Source organism: Scylla paramamosain, chromosome 7 (genome assembly GCF_035594125.1).
Source record: "Scylla paramamosain isolate STU-SP2022 chromosome 7, ASM3559412v1, whole genome shotgun sequence".
Lineage (NCBI taxonomy): Eukaryota > Metazoa > Arthropoda > Malacostraca > Decapoda > Portunidae > Scylla > Scylla paramamosain.
In genome coordinates, this window is record NC_087157.1 from 5,107,501 (window position 1) to 5,135,447 (window position 27,947).

Below are 27,947 nucleotides of genomic sequence, written 5' to 3' on the forward strand. Positions count from 1 at the left end.
GGAAGAGGAAGAGGAGGAAACAAAAGACTGGGATAAAAGAGCCTAACGATGAGAAAGTCAGAAAGAGGGAAAAGTAACGAAACCTTAGACAGAGAGAGAGAGAGAGAGAGAGAGAGAGAGAGAGAGAGAGAGAGAGAGAGAGAGAGAGAGAGAGAGAGAGAGAGAGAGAGAGAGAATACTGAAAGTGAGAAATAGTGTTGGTCGGTAGATGTTGAGAGCTTATAAAGTCAGTCTCTCTCTCTCTCTCTCTCTCTCTCTCTCTCTCTCTCTCTCTCTCTCTCTCTCTCTCTCTCTCTCTCTCTCTCTCTCGTCAAAAATTCAGCGCCACACGTTCACTTCCTACAGCAGGAGACGAGACAAACTCACCGGAAGCTCGTTTCAGCATCACCAAGGTCTCTCTCTCTCTCTCTCTCTCTCTCTCTCTCTCTCTCTCTCTCTCTCTCTCTCTCTCTCTCTCTCTTAGGTACCCTCGTTGTTGTAAGATGATACCTCGTCAGATAGGATGTTAGGTTGTGTCTCCTCCTTCTCCTCCTCCTCCTCTTCCTCCTCCTCCTCCCTCTTCCCCCCCATCACTCCATTACTAAGAATCCCCAGAAGCGACATAGATGAACTCTAACATTTGCAACAGTGTCCCTATGGAGGCGATGGGAGAGTCGTCTGTGTGTGTGTGTGTGTGTGTGTGTGTGTGTGTGTGTGTGTGTGTGTGTGTGTGTGTGTGTGTGTGTGTGTGTGTGTGTGTGTGTGTGTGTGTGTGTGTGTGTGTGTGTGTGTATGTTTGTTTGTTTGTTAGTCTGTCTATTCATTTTCAGTCTGTCTGTCTGCTTGTCCGTCTGTCTGTTTGTTTTTCTGATAGTCTGCTTCTATGTTTGATTTTCTGGCTGTGTTTGCTTGTTGTCTCTGTCAGCCTCTGTTTTTCTGCCTGTCTGACAGTCCTTATGTTTGTTTTTCAGTCTGTGTATGTGCTTATGAATCGTTTTCTCTCTCTCTCTCTCTCTCTCTCTCTCTCTCTCTCTCTCTCTCTCTCTCTCTCTCTCTCTCTCTCTTGTAATTACGTTCAACATGGTGGAGGGAACCTAAGCTTACCGGACTAAGCTGACCTTGAAGCCACGCCAGTCCCTCCACTGCTGTTCACGTTTTCTAACAATTCTTTTTATACCTATGACATTTTTACTCACATTCCCGTAAGCTGATTTTCAAAAATATCAACAAAACAGCAATACAGTTATGAAAGTAATAACTTGAAAAAGATGCTGGAACAAGTATTGTATATAATTTTTATAAACACAGGTCACTTGCTCCCGTAACGCATCTGCCGGAGACCTCGCAAGTGTCGCCTGTCATAGTGATGCACCTAGGTAATTAATTTATCGTTATTTTCCACAATTTTTCTGGAGAGTTAATGTTTTGATAGTATTACTGCTTCCGTATTACCTCCGAAATCCGCTTACGGCAAGGCTGACTGATGATGTGAAGGAAAGTATCGTTTGTGTATATATATATATATATATATATATATATATATATATATATATATATATATATATATATATATATATATATATATATATATATATAACTAAGTGAAGCGGCAAAAGCAGTGTGAGTGAACCGATGAATTGCCACAGAGGCTCGGGTTCAGAAACGCCTTGCTGTCTCACCACGACTATTTTCAGAAGCCACAGAGATGAATGGTTGGGTTCTCAAGACTGTTTCATCTTTCGATAATGTAGAAACTGTTGATCTGTCACTAGAATCGTAAAAACACTCTCAGAAACCCATGCAGCTTCAACTAGAGCCTTTTGAAAATGGAGGAGGTGCGGCAAGAATAGGTCCAGAGAAGCCTCCTCCACAGGCAGGAGCGAGAGAGAGAGAGACTGGAGAGTGACTTCTACATCAGCCCGGCCTACTGTGACTATAGTAACTGCGTGTGTCAGTTGCCATGGTTACTATATATGGCTACTGACATCCGGGTAACTGTAAAACTCCGGTCAAGACAATCCATCTCTACACTCTCATTGGCGTTCTTCAATAGGTGATTTAATTAATAAATGAAGCTTAATTGACAGAGACGAGGAACGTCATTCTCCTGCCTCGGTGATGAAATCTTCTTCTTCTTCTTCTTCTTCTTCTTCTTCTTCTTCTTCTTCTTCTTCTTCTTCTTCTTCTTCTTCTTCTTCTTCTTCTTATTATTATTATTATTATTATTATTATTATTAGTAGTAGTAGTAGTAGTAGTAGTAGTAGTAGTAGTAGGAGGAGGAGGAGGAGGAGGAGGAGGAGGAGGAGGAGGAGGAGGAGGAGGAGGAGGAGGAGGAGGAGGAGGAGGAGGAGGAGGAGGAGGAGGAGGAGGATTACCACCATCATCACTATGATCCACAGTATTACAGAGTGTAATGGAAGGTAAAAATACCTCCTTTTTCCTTCCTTTTTACCTGATGATCGAAAGTGAAACTAAATAAATAAATAAATAAATAAATAAATAAATAAATAAATAAGCAAACATATAAAAAAATGAAATAAAGTTCTTATGAATAAACGCTAATTCTATTTTTGTTTCGCTTTCAACCTGTCAGTAAACACAAAGGAAAGGGAAGTGTTCCGAGACAGCAGACACAAATGCTAACTATGGACTTGTAAATTAACTGTATAGGTTAAAGTAGAGATATTGTTGCCAGACGACACACGCAACACTGAACTGCTGTCCTCTCAATAACGCACGAGTATCGGATATACATATGCCTTTATCAGTCTTCGGTTAGATATTCCGGGATGTGCAGCGCTGGCCAGGAGTCAATTAACCTGCCGCCCTCAATATCACTGCGCTTCACGTGATCCCTCAGGCCGACCTTCGGTCTGCTGCCAATCTCCTTGTGAGGCCTCGTGCTTCAAGTTCGTGGCACATCAAGGAACTCCAGTTTGAGGGAAAGGCTTGATACAATGGAAGTGAGTGCGGGGGGTTACTACACAGCTGACCACAACTGTACCTACATGCTGCGTGTAACAGCTGCCTTTCATCATTTCTGAGAATGTCGTATCACCGCAATACTCTCAGCACGAGAGAGAGCGTGTGGCCTGCTCGTCACTCGTGTCGTCCGTTATTATTATTATTACTTTTTTTCTTAGTTGCTCTTGAGTAAGTCATTAAAGGTCGTTGTCCTTTCTTCAGTGTAAAATTAAAATAATCTTGACGGATCCCTGACGTCTATAAATGCACATATATCTACAAGCAAAGCAGGAAAGCATACTTTTCTCAAAAAAAAAAAAAAATATGATGCATACCTCCAGAGGAAATAATAGAGCACTGATGGAGCAAATCATGCAGTATCAATGTGGTGCAGGCTTTTGTTCCCCGACACACGTTTGGTTAACATTTTAAGCGAAAATTGTGTATTAGATGGAACAAACTCAAAGCAGAATTCATCAACAATACAGACAATGGCTATTCAGTTACTTCAAAATGAAAGTGAGCCCCAAACCTTAAACGTGAACAATATTTTACTGTGTTCTGGGAAGGACAAAACCACTGTAGCAAGTAATGGGTGAGAGACTGCTCAAAGCAAGCGCGAAAAAAAACACAAACAAAGCTGATCATTTGGTGGAATTATAATACAGAAAGCGCCAACGATCACAGTGTTCAGTCAGCAGAGAGTGAATGTTCACGCCACAAACCAGGCAGCGGACAGTGTGGGCCCTCAAATATTCCTCGTGGACAAAGACACGCAATGTATCTTTCTTTATGACACTCAAACCTCAAGTGGCAGAGATACGCTTCCAATACTGCTGGAATACTAGTCATTCTCTCTCTCTCTCTCTCTCTCTCTCTCTCTCTCTCTCTCTCTCTCTCTCTCTCTCTCTCTCTCTCTCTCTCTCTCTCTCTCTCTCTCAGCACGCTAACATTCCCTTTAGCAGACTTCTCAACCTCTTAACCCTTTCTGTTCTTCCTCTTTCCCTCAGTCCTATCTTCCTTCACCTCCAACCCTTCTTTTCCTTTACTTCTATCACTTCCTCCCATTCCTCCTCTTCGTGCTAAGGGTCATCACGACATAAACAACATCCTATTCCCTTTACTATACCTCTCTAACCACAAACCTCCAACTTCCTGAACCAGAGACCTTGATGGCAGGAATAATGGTCAAGTATGTGAAGGGTTCCCGCCCTGGCCAAGACTTAGAGTTGACACGAAGGCAATTTGGAGGTACTAAGGGAGTGAAGGGAGGTGTGTGTGGTGTGTGTGTGGGGGGGATGTAGGAGTGGGTGTTTGGGTAGGCATGTTCTGTGTATCCATGTCCTTCCTAGCGTTAATTAAGTGTTGTTGCAGCTGCCTCTCGCGCCTCCGCTCATTAGCATCGCCTGAACACCGCCGTCCCCTGCGCTGCTTACCTTGTCGCCGACCAAAACTGTTACTGCTACCACCACCACCACCTCCGCCTCCGTCTCCACCTCCGCCTCCACCATTACAAGTAACAATACGACTACTACAAATGCTGCTGGAATTGTTACTCCTACATCTACTACTAAGATTATTGTTGCTACTGCTACTGCTACTGCTGCTGCTGCTCCGCCTACTACTACTGCTACCGTACTTCTACTACTTCTTCGAGTACTATTACCCCTACTACTACAAATACTGTTGTTGTTATTGTTGCTACTGTTACTACTGCAAAATAAATAACAATAACAACAACAACAACAACAACAACAACAACAACAACAACAACAATAATAATAATAATAGCAAAAACATCAGCATCAAGAATAGTAGTAGTAGTAGTAGTAGTAGTAGTAGTAGTAGTAGTAGTAGTAGTAGTAGTAGTAGTAGTAGTAGTAGTAGTAGTAGTAGTAGTAGTAGTAGTAGTAGTAATAATAATAATAATAATAATAATAATAATAATAATAATAATAATAATAATAACAATAAAAAACAGTAAAATGGCACCCAGGATTCATGTAGACATCTTTTCCTGACCTGCATCAATTAATTCCCTGAAAGGAGCCTAATAATTACATCAGCATAATAGAATACAAAATTAAAGACCAGTGTACCCAAGCAGCTGCAGAATTAATGCTCCACAGAACGCCAAGTAATGCATTCAACCTTTTCTCGAAAGAATAATAATAAGCTTCAACCAGAAAAGCGTATAAAAATGTGAGATTTTCATCCATAATCGACAGCGCGTGTAAAACTCTTCGGTAAAATAACTAAGGTCTCGACAATTTTACTGACGTGGTTGTTCTTTCATATGCAGAGTACTGTAAAATAAAAGAGAATTGGACATCAGCTATTTACGACCACAGTAAAAATTGTCTTAAAAATATGATGTCTTTTGTCCAATATTCAAACTAATGTTAAAATCGTTTACGTGGTCACTGAAAATGAAAAAAAAATAAATAAAATAAAATAAAATAAATAAATAAATAAATAAATAATAAAAAAAATAAGATGTCAAGTTTTTATGACTATAGTACAAAAGTGATGTAAATAATGGAGTTCTTTAGTATTCATAGTACTGTTAAAATCGTTTGTACGGATACAGGAAATAAAAGAGAATAAGGTGTTAAGTATTTATGATTGCATTAGAAAAGTGCGTTAAAAATATAAAGTCCCTTAATATATTCAGAGTACTGTTAAAACCGTCTGCACGGACGTAGAGAATAAAAGATAAAAGCATATTAAATATATATGACTAGTAAGATTGTGCCTTTAAAGATATGGTGATTACGAGAGGCGAAAATGTTAATATTTTTCATTTATGTGGATTTATTTATATTCAGTAGTGTGAGATGATGGAGTAATAGATTACTCTTCAATTAAAGTGTGGCTTTCTACGTTTTCTTCGATTTAAACCGGTATTAATGTAAGGAGAAAAATCTACCATTAGTTGGGTTTTAATCTCATCCTTTGATAACCTTTGTTTGCTGGCCTGCCTGACTGCCTCTTTGTTCCCGTAGACTATTTGCATTTCCTTATTTGTTGCCATCACCTAATTCAAGAAACTGCACCAAGATAGAGAAGAATTTGTAAAGAGAACATCCAACCACCCACCCAACCACCCACTCAACCACACACACACAATCATCCTCATTACCTTACTCTCCCCTCTCCTCCTCCTCCTACTCTTCCTTCTCCTCCTCCTCCTCCTCATAATCATAACCATCATCAACCTATCATCCCTAAAGGAAGCAGAATCATGTCCACATTACAGCTGGGAATTTTCAATGAAGACAGCGACACTTTCTGCAGCGAACACGTGTTAAACAGCCGCCCGGGGAGTGAGGGTGAATACGTAAGAGGGAAAGAGAGGCAGAAAGAAGGTAAGATTGCTGTCAATAATTTCTAGTCACATGGGAAGGAAGTGTTTTAAGCTACGATATGAAAAATACTGTGTCCATTATTGTATATATGCATGTATGTATGTCCAGGAGAGAGCATGTATGGATTTTGTTGATTAGTACGGATTTGTTAGAAGAGTCATATTATACACATATACGTAAGACCGTGATACATAAAAGTGGTGTAAGTTACCGTATGAGAAATAGTGTCTTAAGTATTGGAAAAGTAAATCTAGAGTACGACTTATCTAAATTCAGTAGTATGGATTTGTTTGAAGATTCATATTATGTACATACACGTAAAACTGTGATACATGTGTTGTGAGCTATGGTGGTGTATCCATTATTGGGAAAGTAAATCTGGGGCAGAACTTACGTATATAAATTCAATTGTGTGGAGTATGGATTGGTTTGAGGATTTATAATATACATATACGCAAAACTTATGTATGAGGCATTCTCGTTTATGAAAAAATGTCATTGAAAATTATTGTGATCAATTTATAGAGAAAATTGAAAAAGATATTAATAGAAATGGAAGATTTACAATTTTGATTCTGAAAACTTACACCAGAATATATAAACACTCCAATAAATATATTTCAAGGTTAAAGATAAAATAAGGAATGAGAAATATATATAAAAAACAAGAACAGTAAATATAACACAAATAATTAAATGATTTCTTTGAGTGGCAAACATTGATCAACACAACATACTCGTACAGGGAAATATTTATCACACACGCGCTGTCCTCCAGTGAGCAGGTAAATAACAACCTGCACCAGCCCGGCGGCGTGAACACCAATCAAATTTATGGACGCAGTTACTCATTCATATACTTTGTTAATTGTCGCCTTTCAATTGTTACAAATGTTTTCTATTATATCCACGACAAGAGATTTTTTTTTTATTTGTATTAAATTTTTTTGTCAATAATTTCTTATTTATGTATTTATTTAACTTTGTAATCATTATCAGTATTATCATTATTGTTATTAGCACTACTACTACTACTACTACTACTACTACTACTACTACTACTACTACTACTACTACTACTATTACTACTACTACAACAACTACTACCACCACTACTACTACTACTACTTGTGTGTGTGTGTGTGTGTGTGTGTGACATGACCGTGCCATTTACCATAACACGAGTAGTATCATCCCCCACAGTGACAGACAGTCCCATGCTACACAGGGACGCCTTCCACCTGAGTAATGCATTCGTACTCTACATCACCGTCACTCTAATTATAGAGAAGATTAATATTCACACAAGTATTAATTGTTACTTAATAAGAATGGCGGTACAATAGGAAATTACTACATTAAAGCGGGTTATCTTGGCGGGCGATGTATTATGTACGCCCTTACGCTACGGATAGGCAACAACACAGCCTTTCCGCGGCGGCTGTCATTAGAGTATTACCTTCATGACATAGCACAGTCTACAACAGTCAACGCAGACGCTTACCCTTCAAGAACAACAGAAAATATTTGGCACCATTTGATCATATCCAGCACTTATATGAATTCAGAGTTAATCAAATATCGGTGGTGGTGGGGTTCATTTCTAATCTGGTTTATATCTCCTACTAAGATCAAGCTCTCTTTGTGACACCTCAGCTTTTTCTTGTAATTCATAACTCTCTTCCATGACTAATGGGGATTATGGTTATGTCTTGTAAATAACATCAGATTCTTTATATACGTATCGCCTTTCTCGTTTGCTGTTACGCTGACCTTTGTAGTAATGCTGTCAATATGCGTTATATATTTACTGTGCGTGGCGGTGTCGTGTCTTCCTGTCGACTCCCTTGGTGATTTTTCCGTCAATACAATATTATCATTCGTAAAATCTAAAAAGCATCTAGTAATATTCTCCTTCATTCCTTATTCCGTAATGGCTTTAAAAATCCACACTCCTGGGTATGCTGCAATTTTTTTCTTCCCTCATTTATCATGTAACTTCCCCAATAACATTCCACCCACACGTTTTCCCCACAAAATTCATCCCCCTCGTAATAAATTAGGTTAAGGAAATTAATCTTGGTGGGAGTTGTCTTAAGTGTCATTTTTAAGGAGGAATGTTCGTTGGCGGAATTCGCACAGAAGTGGTCATAGTAATGGCTCAAACCATACTTGCGTTTTATGCCTAGAGGGCTGGATCACCTGCTTTATTCTATGTGGCTGATGTAAGGCTGGGTGATTCCTAACTTCATTTAAGTCTTTGGTTAATCAACTGTGTAAGTGGGAATGTATAAGAAAAGTTTGTATATATTACCTGCTATGCTAATGGAACGATAAATGCTGAAGTTTTCTGGCCTCCCTTCTTACACAGCAATATTACTACTGCATTGCATTTTAATTCACGGCTGTCCGACGCGTGAATAGAGAAAATTAGTTAATGTGCTCCAAACCTACTGTACATTTTTGCATCTTTCAGTATAGCCCCATTTTCTCCTGTGGTTTTCAACTATTTTCTACTCGTATCTCAAAGGGCAGATTCTCAGCTGTTCCTAATTACGGACCAAAATGCTATCCAATGACATTTGATGCTCTGTTTTGTTCTGATTTTCGAGAAAATTCTTATATTTCTTTGTAAAATTTTTCTCATTTCCTTTCCTTTTGATGAGAGGATTCAACACCTGTCTTAAGAGGTAATTTGAGGTAAAGATTTTAAGAATTTCTCCCTCAAGACTTCTTAGCGTTATATTCATAGTTACATTTTATCCATGTGATTGTGTTTTGTTAATTAGTTTATTCATTATGTTCAATACACTAATTTAATTTTACTTTACCTTAATTTACATATTCATGAGTTGAATAAGAAAATTACTTTGTATCTCTACTCCTTCCTTTATGTACAGTTTCAGCTACCACTGTAGTCATGATTGTCAATTAATGATTCTGAAGTGGAAACAAACACGCCTACACGCACATAAGAGACAAACTCTCTCTCTCTCTCTCTCTCTCTCTCTCTCTCTCTCTCTCTCTCTCTCTCTCTCTCTCTGAAAAATGAAAGACGACACCGTGTAACTGTCACGCACAACACTGCCATGAATATTGAGTACAGCACAGCTACATTTATTTGTCGCGCATCACGGTGAATTTGAATGCTGGTTTTTCTTTCAGTACATCCTCTGATGTTCTTTCTGGACCCGAGTTACTTTAAAATCTTAAAAAAAAAAAAAAAGGAATCTTGTCAAGCGCGTTCGTAATATTAATATTCTCGTAAAGCGTGGTATCAGCACAGACCACACCAGTCTTTACAACGTGTAAAATCTCTTTTTAATGCATTCTGAGGCATAAGTTAGGTCACCCCGAGCGGAGCAGCCACAACAGCACTGCGGCCAAGTGTAATGAACCTGGGCTGCCGCAACGCGTGGAGTCTTCACGAGAAGTGCGAAAAAAATAACGTTAATTATGTGCAAGTGTGTGTGTGTGTGTGTGTGTGTGTGTGTGTGTGTGTGTGTGTGTGTGTGTGTGTGTGTGTGTGTGTGTGTGTGTGTGTGTGTGTGTGTGTGTGTGTGTGTGTGTGTGTGTGTGTGTGTGTGTGTGTGTGTGTGTGTGTGTGTGTGTGTAGTAACAACACGGGCCTCGGTCTGCAGCAGGTGGCAATGACGAAGGGGAAGGAAGGGGCTGGTTCTCTCCGAGCTTTTTTATGGGGTCGTGATGTCTGTCAGAGAATCTCGACATTCCCTTGGTAGTGGTTACTGTGTGTGTGTGTGTGTGTGTGTGTGTGTGTGTGTGTGTGTGTGTGTGTGTGTGTGTGTGTGTGTGTGTGTGTGTGTGTGTGTGTGTGTGTGTGTGTGTGTGTGCGTGTGCGCGCGCCTACGATATTCAAGTGAATAAAAGAAATAATTCCAGCTTGGGTTGTAACTCGTCAAACATGCAAGGAATATAAAATCGCACCACGAATGTCATAAATTATAACGCTGAAAGTTTTAATTATGCAGGAGAAGTCTCTTGATAAAAATGTTTCTGTACTGTAATGCATAATTTTTTTTCAGCTCCTATTCTTCCTTTCACTCTGAAGCTCAACACTTGGCGTTCAGTTGTTCAATGTCCCGTGGGTATATCACCAGTCCTTTACCCATTAAGCGCGCTGAACAATATTGTGACGAATGAAAATGGCATGCTTGCGCTGCTGAATGTTTCATGCGAACAACACAACCACCACAAGCATTTCATGTACGGCTAAGCAGCTGACTGACGCGCCTTGCTGGCTGACTAACTAACCATCACGTCCAGACCTACTCTCGGCGCCACGCTCACTGTCAGGAATAATTACCCATGACGCTAATACTGACACTATAATTAAATATGTGTTTGGGCACTCCGGACGTATCCATTAACACTTAATCAGCCATTCAACCGTAGAAAATAAAAATACACTGACTTATAATCACTATTTAACTGTCCCAGCAGATCACCGGTTCACCAAATGTTCTTTACAGTTAACTCGCAAAGAACATAAGACTCCCATATCTCCCCTTCACCTCAACATGCGTCACCTTTCCTCCACCTTCACTATCACTACCGCAACGCTGACGTATTATAACAGTGAAGAAAAGATAACTTCATAATAAATGGACCTGAATAGACAAACAAGTCGTGTGGTAATAATAATAATAATCGGCGACTACTGTAGCATAACATCCAAAATCGCTCGTCGGGATTAATACGTCACGTGTCACATCACCGGACGCCGCCACGATGCGAGTGAACACCGCCACTCCCGCCACCACCACGCGAGCCTCACACATCCTCGGTGAAAAAGATCAATTAACCTCGTCCGTCAAGTTTACCTGCAAACTCCATTACGGGAAATTCGTCCGAGCAATGAGAATGACTTCACTCCACCTACTGTATTATATGTGTGTGTGTGTGTGTGTGTGTGTGTGTGTGTGTGTGTGTGTGTGTGTGTGTGTGTGTGTGTGTGTGTGTGTGTGTGTGTGTGAGAGAGAGAGAGAGAGAGAGAGAGAGAGAGAGAGAGAGAGAGAGAGAGAGAGAGAGAGAGAGAGAGAGAGAGAGAGAGAGAGAGAGAGAGAGAGAGAGAGAGAGAGAGAGAGAGAGAGAGAGAGAGAGAGAGAGAGAGAGGTCAAGTTCCAGCCACTCATCATGCATTTCTTAATCTTTCTTATTTTTTTCATCCCTTCCATTATGAACACGGGAGACGGAACATTGTCACTCATCAATACTACAAAGGACGTCACCTGGCATATAGTGAATATTAATATTTTTACGACCTCACCCATGTGTCTCAACAACCTTCCTTTCTTCGCCATTAAACCTTCAAGAGAGCCTCGAATTCACTATCTGACCATTACTTTCTAATTACATACATGAAGAGAGAGAGAGAGAGAGAGAGAGAGAGAGAGAGAGAGAGAGAGAGAGAGAGAGAGAGAGAGAGAGAGAGAGAGAGAGAGAGAGAGAGAGCAGAGAAATTGTGTTTGATGCTTTGGGTACTCCTCCTCCTCCTCCTCTTCCTCCTGGTATCTCTTCTTTCTGTATTTTCTTTTCTTCCTCCTCCTCTTTCTCCTGGCGTTAGTTCTTCTCCATGTATTCATAAGTGATCCTTCTCTTCTTATTTCTCTTCTTTCTGGTATTTGTTCTTCCTGTGTATTTCTTTTCTTCTTATTCCTCTTCCTGTCACTTCTTTTTTCAAGGTATATATTCCTTCTATTTCACTTTTTCTTCTTCATCTTCATTTTCATCATCATCATCATCATCATCATCATCTTGGTGTTGTTGTTGTTTTAGTTGTTATTATTGTTGTTTTTTTTGGACTGTTGTTTTTGATAGTGTTGTTGCTGTTGCTGTTGTTGTTGTTGTTGTCGTTGCTGTTCTTTTTCTTCATCCTCTTCTTCTACCTCCCAACACGACCTTCACTACCTACCGTAATCCCCCTTCTCCACCACCACCATCAACACCACCACCACCACCATCACCACCACCACCACCACCACCGCCGCAGCAGGAAAATAAAAACATACGCGATCCTACCTCCACTGCCAAACCTCATATCGGGCAGCACCACCACCACCATTACGTGTAGTGCGCCTCTCATATCACGTGATGGGCAGCGGGCGCCCACGCAAACACCATAAAGAGGGGCGGCGTTAGGAGCAACTCACCTCGTAAACCCGAATTCCTTCCCCATTTTCCCCTTTCCTCCCCGTTAACTCCTTCAGTTTCTTCATCTTTATCACGGTCCTTCATTGGTTTGTTGGTTTCTCCCTTGCTCATGTTTTTTTTTATTGTTTTTTATTGTTTTCAAGGGTGTCTTTTTTATTTTTATTCGTTGTCTTGTTCTCTTGATATATTGATGTTATGTTGAGTTTTTAGGGTAGGTCTTGTTTAGGATTCGTCGCAAGATATTTATTTTTTTATGTCTTGTTTGATTTTGTGAAGGGTTGAAGTTTTGTGTGTGTGTGTGTGTGTGTGTGTGTGTGTGTGTGTGTGTGTGTGTGTGTGTGTGTGTGTGTGTGTGTGTGTGTGTGTGTGTGTGTGATTCCCAAGTCTCTTTGTCGTTCAGTAAAACACGTTTGTCTCGCTTATTGTTTTCTTCCATTCTTTCCTCACTGGACAGACACACACACACACACACACACACACCATTTCACAGACACCCCATGGGGCGACATAAATCCCTCAGCCATGTTGTTGTTTTTTTTTTTTTAAGCCTACCTCGGTCACCCTTTGGGGAAAAAAATGAATAAAACCAGGATAGAGGGTGAGGGAGGGGAAAAAAAAACATTAATTTAGGCACTAACTCACACGTTATTAGCTACATCACCATCACCATCACCATCACCACCACACCTTCTTCTCTCTAACTTTGCAACTCGAGTCTTTTCTTCCCCATTCCACCTAACCCCGTTCCTTCCTCTTCCTCTCTCCACCTAAGTGTCCCTTCCTATTACCCTCTCCACCTTACTCTTTTCTTTCCCTCTCTCGAGTCCCCAGTCTCTTCTTCCCTTCCCCACTTCATTCAGTTTCATCTTCCCCTCTTTACCTAATCTCGTCGCTTCCTCTTTTTTCTCTCTCTACCTAACCTAGTTTCTTCCTCTTTCCCTTTCCTTTCTCTCCTGCTAACTTCTTCTCTTCCTCTTCCTCTCTTTACCAAAACTTCTCCACAAAGGCTCCCAAAGATGCAGGAGTCACGCCGCACCTTGGCAAACTACCACCATATGCTTTTCGATTTAAAGGAAAAGTTTCATCGCCTGAGCATATTCCCTTCCAGACTTACTTTAGCCGGCGCGCGATCCTTGGCAGTCAACACAAGGGGGACTGACTCTGCAGTGCTTCCTGCATTCCTTCCTGAATTCCTTATCCCAAAAGGAATTCAAGGTCAAAGGGGAAGATAAATATGATGAAGAAGAAAGACTGAGGAGGAGGAGAGGAACGCAAGAAAATGGGGTCAGAAGAAAACGAGAGTATTGGATTTGTAGTCAGCAGGGAATAGTATGTTAATTTAGTTACATGTACGTTACCTGCTCAAGGAAGAGACTCTACGCATTCCACACATCGCTAACTAGTAATGTAAGCATAGCATGGAAGCCATACATAGAACACTCGCCATTTCTCCCCTTGCCTTTTTTTTTTTTTACCCTAATTTTCATCTTCCTTACACATCTTCCTTACATATCTTCTCTATTCTCATTACAACCACCTTTCCTTCTGAAACTTTTATTTTCACCACTTCAATACTTTTAAATATTTCACCCTTGTCTTCGTCGCACGTCCACAAGGGAAACTGAGAACATAATATCTGCAGTTAAAAATAGATATGGAAATTTTTGTAAGACACTTCGTTATCTATTAACGAGACGAGTGACTAAACAAACGAATATTTAATCAGTAAACACTAAATTAAATGACTGACTGCATACATATGAATAATAAATAACTACTGAGAATATGAAAAAGCTAAATATATATAATCACAGAAGACGTCGAGGAACAGAAACAGAGCAGGTAACTAAGAGAGGTTAACAATTGTCTTGGGAGGAGCGAAGAATTGCGTAAACGACAAGGCAGAGTGAAGCCACCAATCCTCTTAGACAAATAATAAAAAGTGGATATAGGTGGAGTACCGGACCTGCACCACCTGGCGAGCGTGGGATCGTGTGAATGTCAAGGTGAAGGTGCCGCATCTCCAGCCACTGCGGAATGCATGGATGGAGAAGATGTGGACTGTCTTTTGAGAAGCGGTGGAGGTGTAGGTGTAGAAGAGGAAGGAAGCTGGTGGAGGAGAGCGGTGAACAGGTAAGTGCAGGATTGGAACAGAGATGGTAGAGAAGAATGGTGAAAATGCGGGTGTAGGAGAGGATCAGAGCTGCTATAGAAGATGGACGAAACAGTCACTCTTACTTTGGAACACCTGACGGCTTTAATTATGGTCAGTCTTATGGTTCGTATTCCGCGGCAATTTGTTCTGACTACTTTTGATTAGCGGAAGTGGAAGACAATGAAGTTTTCGAAGGGTTTTTTGAAGAAGTTTATCAGGAATATTTATCATCAAATGGGAAAGAAAAGCATCCGTGGTAACCAAAATATTTTTCCCGGTGGCCTTTGACAATCCTAATTAGAAGACAAAGCGTTTAAGAATACGCTTTGTTCTCTCATCAAAACTGTTTTCAAAGGCAATGGAGAAGATTACTCGGATTCCCACGGGTGATTTTCTCATTAGTGATACAGAATCCTCGTCAAACTATTACCAAAATCATTAACATACCCTTGAAAATCCCAATAATTTCCAAACGAGCTTGTTAAAATCAACTAAAATAAGATGCAAAAATATTTAAAACTATAACTGTAAAATCAGAAAAATACTCTTGAGAACTCCAATAACCTCAACTGGAGCCTGCTCAAATCAGCTTAAATAAGACGGAAATATGTTTCAGAGTACGGCGGAGTTGGTGGTGAAGGAAAATGCAGAGCGAAGCAGTACTACTTTACTTTAAAAATTCAATACAATCTTCTTCGGAAAGAATATTCTCTACATGAAAAACCGTAATATATTAAAGAAAAGAATATTAGCACCCAGCCAGAGTTCCTATACCAAAACTTCGCGATTATGTGGCAAGCGGATTTTGACGAACGATCCACCGTGAGCTATGCCACTCCCATTGCTGGAACACACCCCATACATTCCTGAACATTCTTTTTTGATGGACTCATTACGATCCCTTTTCTTATCACGCCACTCTAAACAATAGCAAGATCTGAAGGAGGACTGGGACTCCAACCTACCTCCAAAACAAGTTAGCTACAAGTTCATCTCTCATAAGATGGCCATTATTTTTCATTTAAGCTGATTTTGATCTGAACGAATTCCGAGAGAGTGACATTACCAGAGACGCGTTCCTTGTTGTACTGTATCGTGTTTCTCGGTGATCGTCTCTCAGGAGTCAACAGAAAGGGAGAGTCCGCAGCAATACGTGAATTTTTGTCTTCAATTCTGGTATTACTTTTGGAGGAAAAGGAGGAGGAGGAGGAGGAGGAGGATGAAAAATCGACAAACTTGAAAGAAAGAATGAAAGAGAGAGAAAAAGAAGCAGAGACGAAAATAGCACAATACAATAAACAAGGTGAAAGAATGATACAATAAAGCCTCTTACAAATGTAACAGAAACAGAATACCAAACCAATATGAGGAAATCTGATAACTTACGGAATAGGAATACATAAACATTACGGCTGCAGGAAGACAGACAGGAAGCGCAAAGTGTAAACAGTTTGAAAGAAAAAGTGAACAAGTGTGAATGAATTATGAAAGAATGAGGCAAGCTATGCAATGTGCAATATAAGAATAAAAGAATAGCCTTAACTTTACATCTTGCAGCAACATTCAAGTATCAGTATTACAAATCGCGTAAAAAAAAAAAAAAAGATAAGTTCGGGACAAAATATAACAAAATAAAAGAGACAAAGAGAGAGAAAAAAAAGCTAAAAACATGATAGCTTCAAGCAAAGAAAGAAATACATGTTACGAAAGGAGAAATACAGATATACGTATACATAACCTGGCAGACACAAGCAAGGGATAAACAAAATGCGAGCGAAGGGAAAGAAACAAAATGAAATACCAGAATAAATAACGAAAAAAAACGTGACAGTCTTTCGAACAAGAAGAGATAAACTTTACGGAGAAAGGATTGCAAAGAAAACGCAATAACAGTGAAGAAAGAAAAGGAGGGGACAAGCTGCATACAAAAAGAAGGGAGGAGGAGGAGGAGGAGGAGGAGGAGGAGGAGGAGGAGGAGGAGGAGGAGAAACACTGATACAGGCGACAAAACAAGTGAGAGAGAGAGAGAGAGAGAGAGAGAGAGAGAGAGAGAGAGAGAGAGAGAGAGAGAGAGAGAGAGAGAGAGAGAGAGAGAGAGAGAGAGAGAGAGACGGTACAAAATAGAAACGATGAAAAAAATGTGTATCCAGTTATAAAACAACAAATATAAAACGTGCACCATCCATAAAATAGAGACGAGTGAATAAAATATGGATGTGAAGGAAAGAGACACTGAGGAAACAAGGCAAGCAATAAACATGTAGGAGGAAGAGGAGGAGGAAGGATGGAGGAAGGATGGAAGAAGGATGGAGGAAGGACGGAAGAAGGATGGAGGAAAGATGGAGGAAGGATGGAAATAACAGAACTGTGAGAAAGAAGATAATGGATTAAGATAAAGACCCAAATCCTTAGAAATATGAGAGGAAGGAAAGGAAAATAAAAGACAGGAGCCACTGAACGAGAACCAAGGTAAATACGAATGAGAGAGAGAGAGAGAGAGAGAGAGAGAGAGAGAGAGAGAGAGAGAGAGAGAGAGAGAGAGAGAGAGAGAGAGAGAGAGAGAGAGAGAGAGAGAGAGAGAATGGTGAATGCTTCGTTTTATTTATCCTAATGTTCTTACCAATGAAAAATTAAACAATATGTCTAATATTAAAAGAACAACAAGAGCAGGGTAGCTTTCGATCAGCGCACTCCACCGTTACTAAGAGCCTCTCAACGCAGTCAAAGTTTAAGAGAGGTATCAATGAAGACCAATAAGAGATCCTGAATTATATGACCAAGCAGAGGAAAGAAGAATGTATGTAATTTCTGATTTCTTTCACTGTTAGACATCTTTCCCATAATTACTAACAACTTTTTAGACAGTACTACAGTCCCTTATGTACTCCTGTAGCTTAGAAAACATTACAGTAACCTCTGATTATTTTTCTTCAATATGTTCATGCAAACTTTTTTTTTCCTAGTGCTGTAGAAACTAAAAAAAGTAACAATTCATTTTAAAAAGTAGGGAGAAGGAAACACTTGGGGGTGAAGGGGAGAGAAAGAAGGGGATAGGGGGAGGGGTTAACTACATGAAAATAGAAGGGCAGTGGGAGGAAGGAAGTTTTAGAGCGATCTTGGTGGCTGCTTAAATGTCAACAAAGGAAGATCATAACAGTAAAAGCGTTGGTATTGATTTCATTTAAGACTTCACCCTGGCAGAGATTCACTTGCTATTTGTTCATCTGGTATTTGCCCCGACAGAAATGTGCTCATGAATATTGATGGGACAGACTTTTACTTGCTGTGTATATCCATCTTCTTTCTTGGAATAATAACCAGTTTCTAATAATCAAATGCACTCTTGTAATATTGCATAACAATACCCGAGTGATTAATTATATGGGATTTCATTGCGTTTCGTGAGAGGTAAGTTGGGATATCAGGAAAACAATTTTAAACTGGAATGTGCAAAAAAAGTGTTACTCTATGCAACGCTGTCATAAATATTACATACTATTGTTTTGACCTTTTTTCACGTCTGTTCACATGATATAAAAATAATAGTAAAGAAAAGCCTTGGATCGCTTTACCTTACATTGAGAGTCTATCCATGTACTCGAGCCAAATTACATTTACTATTACCTCAACTTTTTCCTTTGCTCATCCATCAAATATATCAAATCAGCCTGTGATGTTCTACCAAAGATTCGAGGCAATTTCCTTTACTCGAACGAAATCATAACAAACAACACGCCATTCATTGAGTGTAGCGTCTTATTTCACTCCCAGACCAACGCCACTTATGAACATCACCACTCAATAGCCACTTTCCTTCCTCCTTTAGTTTTATATTCAGATGAGATTGTTGACAGGGCGATATCTCAGGTATGGAGTGACATGACAGCCTGAATGCTAAACAGGTCGATGTGTACCGGGATAATGTCACATCACGAGGTCATCCTGTCAATATCCCGCTTTAATCACCACCATAACGCTCCATTATGGCGTGTAATGCTCCGGCGGGAAGCTGCCACTACTGCTTATCAATATGTAAAGAATCAATCAATCAATTCTCACCAATTGCTGTTATTCCTCACGTGTTGCCAGTGTTCCCGTAGGTAAATTGAAGGGTATATGAAAATGTTATATGACTGCTACTGCTACTGCTGCTACTACTGCCATTACTACTACTACTACTACTACTATTACTACTATTGCTGCTGCTGCTGCTACTTCCCGTTGACAAAAAAATAAATGTCATAGATAAAAATAGTATAGAAAGAAATAGTATGCTGTGATATTAAGTTAACTTTGGTCAGGTTAACTTTAAGAAATCTTGACTAGAATTTTTGAGGTGTTCACAAATTCACCAAATACTCGAGTAATTTTGACCCTCAAGTCTGCATAATTTCTTTTCCTATGCTACTCCCTTCTCCACCCCTCGCTACCACCGCTGTCTCACCTGTAGATGGGCTCCTTGTTGCCGTTCCTGTACCACAGCACCACGTACACCATGTCTGAGGCCTCGATGTTTCCCACCACGCAGGGCAGTACCGCCTCCCGCCCCGCAACGGCCTCCACTCGCTGCCTCACACCTGCACGAGAAAAAAGTGTATAGTTATATGTATGTGTATTGCACTGTTTTTCTTATAATAACGGGTTTGTTTTTTTCTTATAATAACGGGTTTGTTTTGTATATCTATGTTTTTTCTTTTTTTTTCCGTTGCCAGCTTCTGATACGAGTTGAGAACGCATGAATAGACATTCGAATAAAAAAAGATGAAACAAGTAGGAAATATTATGTTGCGTAAGTATAAATATCCATAAATACAAAAATGGAGAGCATGAACTATAGAACACACAGCAAAAATTCATATATAGAAATACGAAACAAATATGAAATTCTATGGAACAAACACCTCAAAATTCATATATGGAAAAGGAAGCCGCAAAAATATGTGACAAAGTCTATGGAATATGCGCATAAAAGTCTACAAAAATACAATTAAACATATTTTCGATAAAGAACAACAAATAAATAAGCAAAGTGAAACAAATAAACAGATAAATAAATAAACAAACAAACAAACAAATATAAAAAGAAACGAAACAAGTATGAAGAAAAAAATGTCCTTCAAATAGACACATCAAAACTAAAAACAATAAAACAAAACAACAACAGAAAAATAAGAGACTGGAAACTTATGCTAATTACCCTCTGCTTTATGACGATTAATTTCAGTCTAATTAGTGTTTCAAAAGTAAGAAAACGACCCTCTTGTCAACAACTCCTCGGCAATTAGAATGTAACATGAAAGCGCTGTTGCAAACCCTCTAATTTGTATACCGTGTTTCCTGGAGCAGACCACCTGACGTTAAGTACAGAGAGAGAGAGAGAGAGAGAGAGAGAGAGAGAGAGAGAGAGAGAGAGAGAGAGAGAGAGAGAGAGAGAGAGAGAGAGAGAGAGAGAGAGAGAGAGAGAGAGAGAGAGAGAGAGAGAGAGAGAGAGAGAGAGAGAGAGAGAGAGAGAGAGAGAGAGAGAGAGAGAGAGAATTAAATTGCTTTCACGAATTCAAGGAAAAAAATAACTAGTACATTCGTAACGACAGATAGATACTCGTAGATCTCGTAGATTGACACATACATACATACATACATACATACATACATACATACATATATACACCGACCGACAGAGAGAGAGAGAGAGAGAGAGAGAGAGAGAGAGAGAGAGAGAGAGAGAGAGAGAGAGAGAGAGAGAGAGAGAGAGAGAGAGAGAGAGAGAGAGAGAGAGAGAGAGAGAGAGAGAGAGAGAGAGAGAGAGAGAGAGAATAGCAACGTGTTCTCCTTCGGTACGACATGCAGTGTTTCCGGATCATTGGCGAAGAACAAGGAAAGCAACTCAAGAAAGAAAGTCTGCCACAATGAGGAGGGAATCGCGGAGAACGAAGCAGACCAGGCAGGAATAAAAACTGCCCGACATGAAAGCAAACCTGTGTACGCAGCGGGAGACTCTGGCCCACAAATCAGAGCCAGCAAGGAACACACAGAGAAATTGAGAGAAAAAGAGAGAGTGTGTGATATAAAAGAATAAAAAAACATGTCAACAGAGAGAGAGAGAGAGAGAGAGAGAGAGAGAGAGAGAGAGAGAGAGAGAGAGAGAGAGAGAGAGAGAGAGAGAGAGAGAGAGAGAGAGAGAGAGAGAGAGAGAATCAATATACTCAGAAGATTCATTAAAAGAAAAAAAAAAAGGAAACGACTTTTTCACCTCATAAAAAAATAACGTAAGAAAAAAAAGAAAAAAGAAAAACAGGCAGACTATTAAGAAAAGAAAAGAAAAAAACAACGCAATGGAAAACGAGAAAGAAATTAAGAAAAAAAAATCTAAACACTACTCAATAAATTCGTACAAATAGAACAGAAAATGGAAAGAGCTTTACATTCTCCTCCAAAAAATGAATATGATAAAAACATGCTTTTCTAAAATAACCTTATGGAAATGTCCTGTAATATGCATAATCACATGTACATAAAACTGAAACATGAGTCAGACATTGAAAAAAATATTGTGTGTTCACCTCAATACGTATTTATGTAAAAGAAAGTGTGAGAAAAAAAAATGTACCAGCTCAAAATGATAGAAAATAACACATCATTCATATATGTAGGCAAAAAAATAAATAAATAAATAAATAAATAAAAAAAAATAAGTGTGATAAAAAAAGACATTGAACTTAAAAGATACTAATGAATGAAGAAAGGAAATAAAAATCAATGACATCAAAATACACACACACAAACACACACACACACACACACACACACACACACACACACACACACACACACACACACACAATACAAGACAAACACACAAAACAGACACATTATCATAAGGTCCTCACTCCCCCAACTAAAAAAAACAACAATAACATTATCCTACAAATAACAAAACAACAATAAACGTAGATAGATTTGTGTAGGTCCGCCCAAAATGAGATTTCTCCCCCACTCCACCACCCATCCACCCCATCTACTCCACCTCCACGGCAATAATGGTTCTGGGAAAGGTGGACCAGGTGGACTGCCTACCTGCGCCACCTCTCTTCCACCTCCCCTCCCTCCCCTTTCAATGACACTCACCTCTCACCTTTCACGGGACGGACAGAGGAAGGGTAAAAAGATGGAGGGAGGGAGAGGGACGAATAAAGAAGAAGAAGAAGAAGAAGAAGAAGAAGAAGAAGAAGAAGAAGAAGAAGAAGAAGAAGAAGAAGAAGAAGAAGAAGAAGAAGAAGAAGAAGAAGAAGAAGAAGAAGAAGAAGAAGAAGAAGAAGAAGAAGAAGAAGAAGAAGAAGAAGAAGAAGAAGAAGAAGAAGAAGAAGAAGAAGAAGAAGAAGAAGAAGAAGAAGAAGAAGAAGAAGAAGAAGAAGAGAACAACAACAACAACAACAACAACATCAACAACAACAACAACGACGACGACAATAAGAGCAAGAAGAACAAGAACAAGAACAAGAAAAGAACAAGAAGAACAAGAACAAGAAGAACAAGAACAAGAAGACCAAGAACGAGAAGAAAAGAACAAGTAGAAGAGGAGGAGGAGAAGGAGGATGACAAGGAGGAGGAGGAGGAAACAGAAAATGTAATAAGAGGATTAAATCAGCGAGAAGGAAGTGAGGTGAAGAAAAGACGAGACGAAAATGAGAGAGAGAGAGAGAGAGAGAGAGAGAGAGAGAGAGAGAGAGAGAGAGAGAGAGAGAGAGAGAGAGAGAGAGAGAGAGAGAGAGAGAGAGAGAGAGAGAGAGAGAGAGAGAGAGAGAGAGAGAGAGAATGTTGTTTGAATAAAATCCCGGGGTGAACACACACACAAAAAAATAAATAAATAAATAAAATAAAATAAATAAACAAGTAAACAAATTCTTCAGCTGAACACAAGAAGTTCAGTTAAGAGGAACCACTGACCAAGGGAGGAAACAGGAGGAGGAGGAGGAGGAGGAGGAGGAGGAGGAGGAGGAGGAGGAGGAGGAGGAGGAGGAGGAGGAGGAGGAGGAGGAGGAGGAGGAGGAATAATGGAGGCAGGAGGGAGAGAAAAGAGCGAGGAGAGGAAATGGATCGGAGGAGAAAGAGGAAGAAGAGGAAAGGGACAAGAAGAGCAAGAGAAGGAAAAAGGAGGAGGAGGAGGAAGAGGAGGAGGAGGAGGAGGAGGAGGAGGAGGAGGAGGAGGAGGAGGAGGAGGAGGAGGAGGAGGAGGAGGAGGAGGAGGAGGAGACAAGAGAGAGAGAGAGAGAGAGAGAGAGAGAGAGAGAGAGAGAGAGAGAGAGAGAGAGAGAGAGAGAGAGAGAGAGAGTGGGTTCCTTTCCTCGTTCTTGTCTTTCTGGGTCTCAAAGTAAACATATAAAACAAAATGGAATGCCGAATATACGAATAATATGATGAGAGAGAGAGAGAGAGAGAGAGAGAGAGAGAGAGAGAGAGAGAGAGAGAGAGAGAGAGAGAGAGAGAGAGAGAGAGAGAGAGAGAGAGAGAGAGAGATGGTGGGAAGGAAGAAAGGGTTGAAGGAGTCTCGCACGTTGGGAAAAATTATTAGATATCAATACAAGGAGAGAGAGAGAGAGAGAGAGAGAGAGAGAGAGAGAGAGAGAGAGAGAGAGAGAGAGAGAGAGAGAGAGAGAGAGAGAGAGAGAGAGAGAGAGAGAGAGAGAGAGAGAGAGAGAGAGAGAGAGAGAGAGAGAGAGAGAGAGAGAGAGAGAGAGAGAGAGAGAGAGAGAGGATAAACAAACAGGGGAAGAGGAAAAAGAAATGGAGGAGGAAAGGAAGAAAAGGAGAATGTGGGAAATACAGAAGGAGGATGATAAACAAAAGCAGGAGAAACAAAAGTAGGAGAGGAAAAAGAAGGAAGAAGAAGAATAAAGAAATATAATAGTTTATCTCGAGAAAATACGCCACACGTTCCGTTTTCTTTCTTGAAATCTACTAATTTTCGCCACAATTGGTCTTCAGTTTTTTCTTTCTTCTCTCTCTCTCTCTCTCTCTCTCTCTCTCTCTCTCTCTCTCTCTCTCTCTCTCTCTCTCTCTCTCTCTCTCTCTCTCTCTCTCTCTCTCCTGTCAGTGTTTCCTCGATTTGCTGCTCTCATTAACTCTTTTTTTCTTTTTTCCAGGTTTTCTCATATCTTCTAATTCATTAACGCACTGATGACTCGTATTTTTCTAGCCCCCTTCTCTCTCTCTCTCTCTCTCTCTCTCTCTCTCTCTCTCTCTCTCTCTCTCTCTCTCTCTCTCTCTCTCTCTCTCGTGCCCTATTGATCACCTTCCTCGTATCTCCTTCAGCTCCTTCATGCCTTCATTTTACCTCCTCTCTTCTTCCTCCGCATGCTCCATCTTTCCTCGCATCCATCCGTCTATTCTCCTCCTTCCCCTACTCCTGTTTTTCTTCTCCTCAACTCCTGCCATTCTTTTTGTTCCTCCCGCTCTCCATCCTTTCGCTTCCCCTTCTCTTTATAGCCTCCTTTCTTCTGAATTTTCCTCCGTTACTCCTCCTTCCCAGTCTCGTCCTCCTTGTCGTCGTCCTCCTCCTCCTTCATGTCCTTGTCTGTCTCTTCATGTCCATCATCCTCTCGGTCCTCCATCTCACACCTCTCTTCCTGTTTATAATTCACCATATCCTTCTCCTCCTCCTCCTCCTCCTCCTCCTCCATCACCATTTACTTGCACTACTACCCATCTTCGTTCACCTCCCCTTCCTCTCTTCTCTCTTCTAGTCTCCTCTTCCTTCTCTTCCTTCTCCCTCCTCCTCCTGCGTGCCAAGGTAAGTCTCTTCCAGGCTGAGAACTTGGCAAACTCTCCTCCCCTTTCCACCTCGATGATCAAGAAACTTTTAAGTCACTACCACTCTATGAAGAGAAATCTGGTTCACCATCAAAGGGGGATTTAACCTACTCATTACACCATCTTCTTTTCGCCCCACTTCCTTCTAGCGTGAGGGAGCGAGACGCGAGATGTGTTAGTGAGGAAGGCGAGACAATGAAGAGGAGGTGTGTCTCGTCTGAATGGCAGGGAAGATTCCACCTCAAGTAATTAAATCAGATTGAGACAGATTACAGGTGAGGTTTTTCATCTGTCTGTGAAAGGATGTGAAGTGAAGTGAAGGTGTGTGTGTGTGTGTGTGTGTGTGTGTGTGTGTGTGTGTGTGTGTGTGTGTGTGTGAAGTTGCCATCTCATTTTTCGTTTACAAATTCAAATATCGACTATGGTTTTGTCATCAGGCTTCACACACACACACACACACACACACACACACACACACACACACACACACACACACACACACACACACACACCCTGCTTATATACATACACACATACACTTTAGCATTATATTCTTCCCTGCCGCTGGTCGCTTCGGAAATCCATACTTGAGGTCACTGCTTATATTCACTGCCAACTTGAACGAGTCCTGAACCGGCTTAGCCCAACCTCCTCTGATCCTCTCAATAAAACACACCACCACTTGATATTGTAACAGGCATCCTTTGAACATAACAGTGATAAACAAAGGAAAGTCGAACACTAATACAGACAAACTCACGGTGCTGAATTTAAAACACTAGAAAAACTTACAAGAAAAGACAAAGAATCATTAGGGATTATAATAAAGGATTAGTTGTCACCACATAATGCGCAATGGGTAGGTGAATACAGTGCACACACAAAACCTACACTGAATGAAGGGGATTTGTAAACGTCTATCTACAGCATGCTATGGAGGTGGGAAGGTGCTAAGACGGCACCAAGGCTACCGTCTCTCTGTGTGCCTGCCTGCCTAACGTGCCTCATGAATACCTCAGCACCAGACCAATCGATCGTGCTGATGATAATGACGATATTACAGGGATGACAGTAGTGGTGGTGGTGGTGGTGGTGGTGGTGGTGGTGGTGGTGATGGTAGTGGTGGTGGTGGTAGAAGTAAAAGAAGAAGAAAGTGTCAGTAGTAGTAGTAGTAGTAGTAGTAGTAGTAGTTCATATTTTCCATATTACAGAGAGAGAGAGAGAGAGAGAGAGAGAGAGAGAGAGAGAGAGAGAGAGAGAGAGAGAGAGAGAGAGAGAGAGAGAGAGAGAGAGAGAGAGAGAGAGAGAAAGCACACCTCTCCTTTTCGATAACACTGTTTGAGTTACTGATGGCGAGAAGACGTGTAATGTTTACTGTCTCTGGCTACAACCACAGGAGGAGGAGGAGGAGGAGGAAGAGGAGGACAATACGTAAGAAATGGAGCCACTTCCGTGTATATTTAAGCAACACTTCCCCACTTCGTTTTCTAGTAAGTGAGAGAATGAGACGCGGCAATCAATGGTCAGAAGGTGCTGGAGGAGGAGGAGGAGGAGGAGGAGGAGGAAGGGTTACGTGGATGGGTAGATGGCAGTACAAGAGGAAGGAGGGAAGAAAATGAGGAAGGAAAGAAGGATAATGAAAGGAAGGTAGAAAGTAAACAATGAAAACAAAAGAAAGAAGGGAGAAAGGAACGAAGGAAGGAAAGAAAGAAATAATAAGTGAAAGAAAGAAAAATAGGAAAGAAGGAAGGAAAGAAATGGAAGGCAAGATAGGAAGGAACAAAGGAAAGAAGGAAGGAAAGGAAGGAAAGGGAGGAAGAAACAAAGAAAAGAAGGAAGGCACGAAGGAAGGCACGAAGGAAGCGAAGCAAGTGAAGCAGGATGGAAGGAATGTGGCAAATTATGTTACAGCATGCATCTTATAGAAAAAAAAAAAAATACAAGAAAAATATGAGGAGGGAGAAAACAAGCGAGCCGTGAACATAACTGCTTCCTGACACATTACTGCAAAACTAATAATATGGCGTGAAATATTCTGCCGCCCAGACGCTACGTTGGCCCGCACTAATAATGCAGTTTGGAAAAAGAATAATGGTGGAAAAGTTAAACAGTTAAGAAGAAAAAAAAAGGGAAAAAGATAACCACTTAGGCGGTGAAAGAAAAAAATAAATAAATAAACTGTAAGTAAAATTTTTAGCTGCCACATATTAGGAGAGTTTTAAGTTTAAGCAGAGTTAATAATGAACAAAGAAAAACAACGAGTAAATATAATAAGCAAAAAAAAGATGATTATGAGCACAAACACGCCCTAAAAAAAAATTAAATAAATAAATAAAATAACGGAGAAAACAAGGAATAAGAGAGACTAAATATCAAAGTATATGATTAAAAAAAAAAAAAACAGGTAAAAATAGTGAAATAAAAATAAATATTTCTTCGAAAGTGGCGAACAAAAATGGAGTAAAAAGCTGTGGGGTTAATAACACGGTGAGTAAGCAGCGCTCACCTCCCTTCAAGTCTCACGGTCATTAGTGAAGCCCTGAATTTCCCTTCCTCTATTTTTCCTACCCGTTTTCTCTCTCTCTCTCTCTCTCTCTCTCTCTCTCTCTCTCTCTCTCTCTCTCTCTCTCTCTCTCTCTCTCTCTCTCTCTCTCTCCCCCTTTCCCGACGCAGCGGAGGCATTTCGCAAGAGATTACAGGAAGGAGAATCGGGACAACCACCGCCATCCTGCCACAGCCTAAGCGACGGGATACCCACCACAATAATCATGGCGGCAGCGGCGGCGGGGGCGGTGGTGGTGGTGGCGCCGGTGGTAGTGATGGTGGTGGTGGTGGTGGTTGCCTTTTTTGGTCTGTGTTGCTGTAGCGGCATGAACAGCAGCAGCAGCAGCAGCACAAAGAAGTCAATCGAGTGTGAGGAAGCTGTAGTGGTGGAGTGCACGCGGCGGCGGGGAGGCGGGGAGTGGAGGCGGCGAAGTGGCAGCAAAGAGAGCAGAGGGAGGCTGCGTTGGCGTGGATGGTGCAGCAGGTGTGAAAATACGTGTGGTGAGGTGCACGCAGGTGGTGGTGAGTGTTGGCTGTGGGAGGAGAGCGTGGGGTCCCTTGGTGGAGTGTGCGTGGGCTCAGGACGACGCCTGACTCTTTCTGTTCTGTCTTTCTTTGTCTGCTCCCTCTCATTTGTGCTCTTTGGGAGGAGGACATGCAGGGAGAAAGAATGAAGGCGAACCTGGAAAAGTATGTGAAGGGTGAGCGTGTTTTTAAAGCAGAGTGAGGGAGCGGCTGTGTGCGGCAGGGATGGTGGGACCCGGCACGTGGTAGGTGGGATATTCGCCCACAGGTGACTTTGTGTAAATATGTAAGTCAAGAGTGTTCACATGGACACAGCGGCAGGAGGTTTAATGCCGCGCTGAGAGCAGGATCATCGCAATGCCACATCGAATAAAAGCACGGGCGATGAAGTGATAAAACACTGCTTCAATCCTTGACAATTTCACCTCAAAAG

At 40.8% G+C, this 27,947-nt stretch overlaps 1 protein-coding gene across 18 annotated transcripts in view; it reads right to left on the reverse strand.

Moving 5' to 3' along the window:
* The window catches only part of LOC135101945 (nephrin-like), a 529,348-nt gene that overhangs the window by 169,319 nt on the left and 332,082 nt on the right, over nt 1-27,947 (reverse strand). For all 18 annotated transcript variants that reach the window (XM_064006385.1, XM_064006371.1, XM_064006370.1 and 15 more), the window contains one exon: nt 19,083-19,215. In XM_064006385.1, coding sequence (XP_063862455.1) covers nt 19,083-19,215 — 133 coding nt within the window. The remainder of the gene's footprint in view (nt 1-19,082; nt 19,216-27,947) is intronic.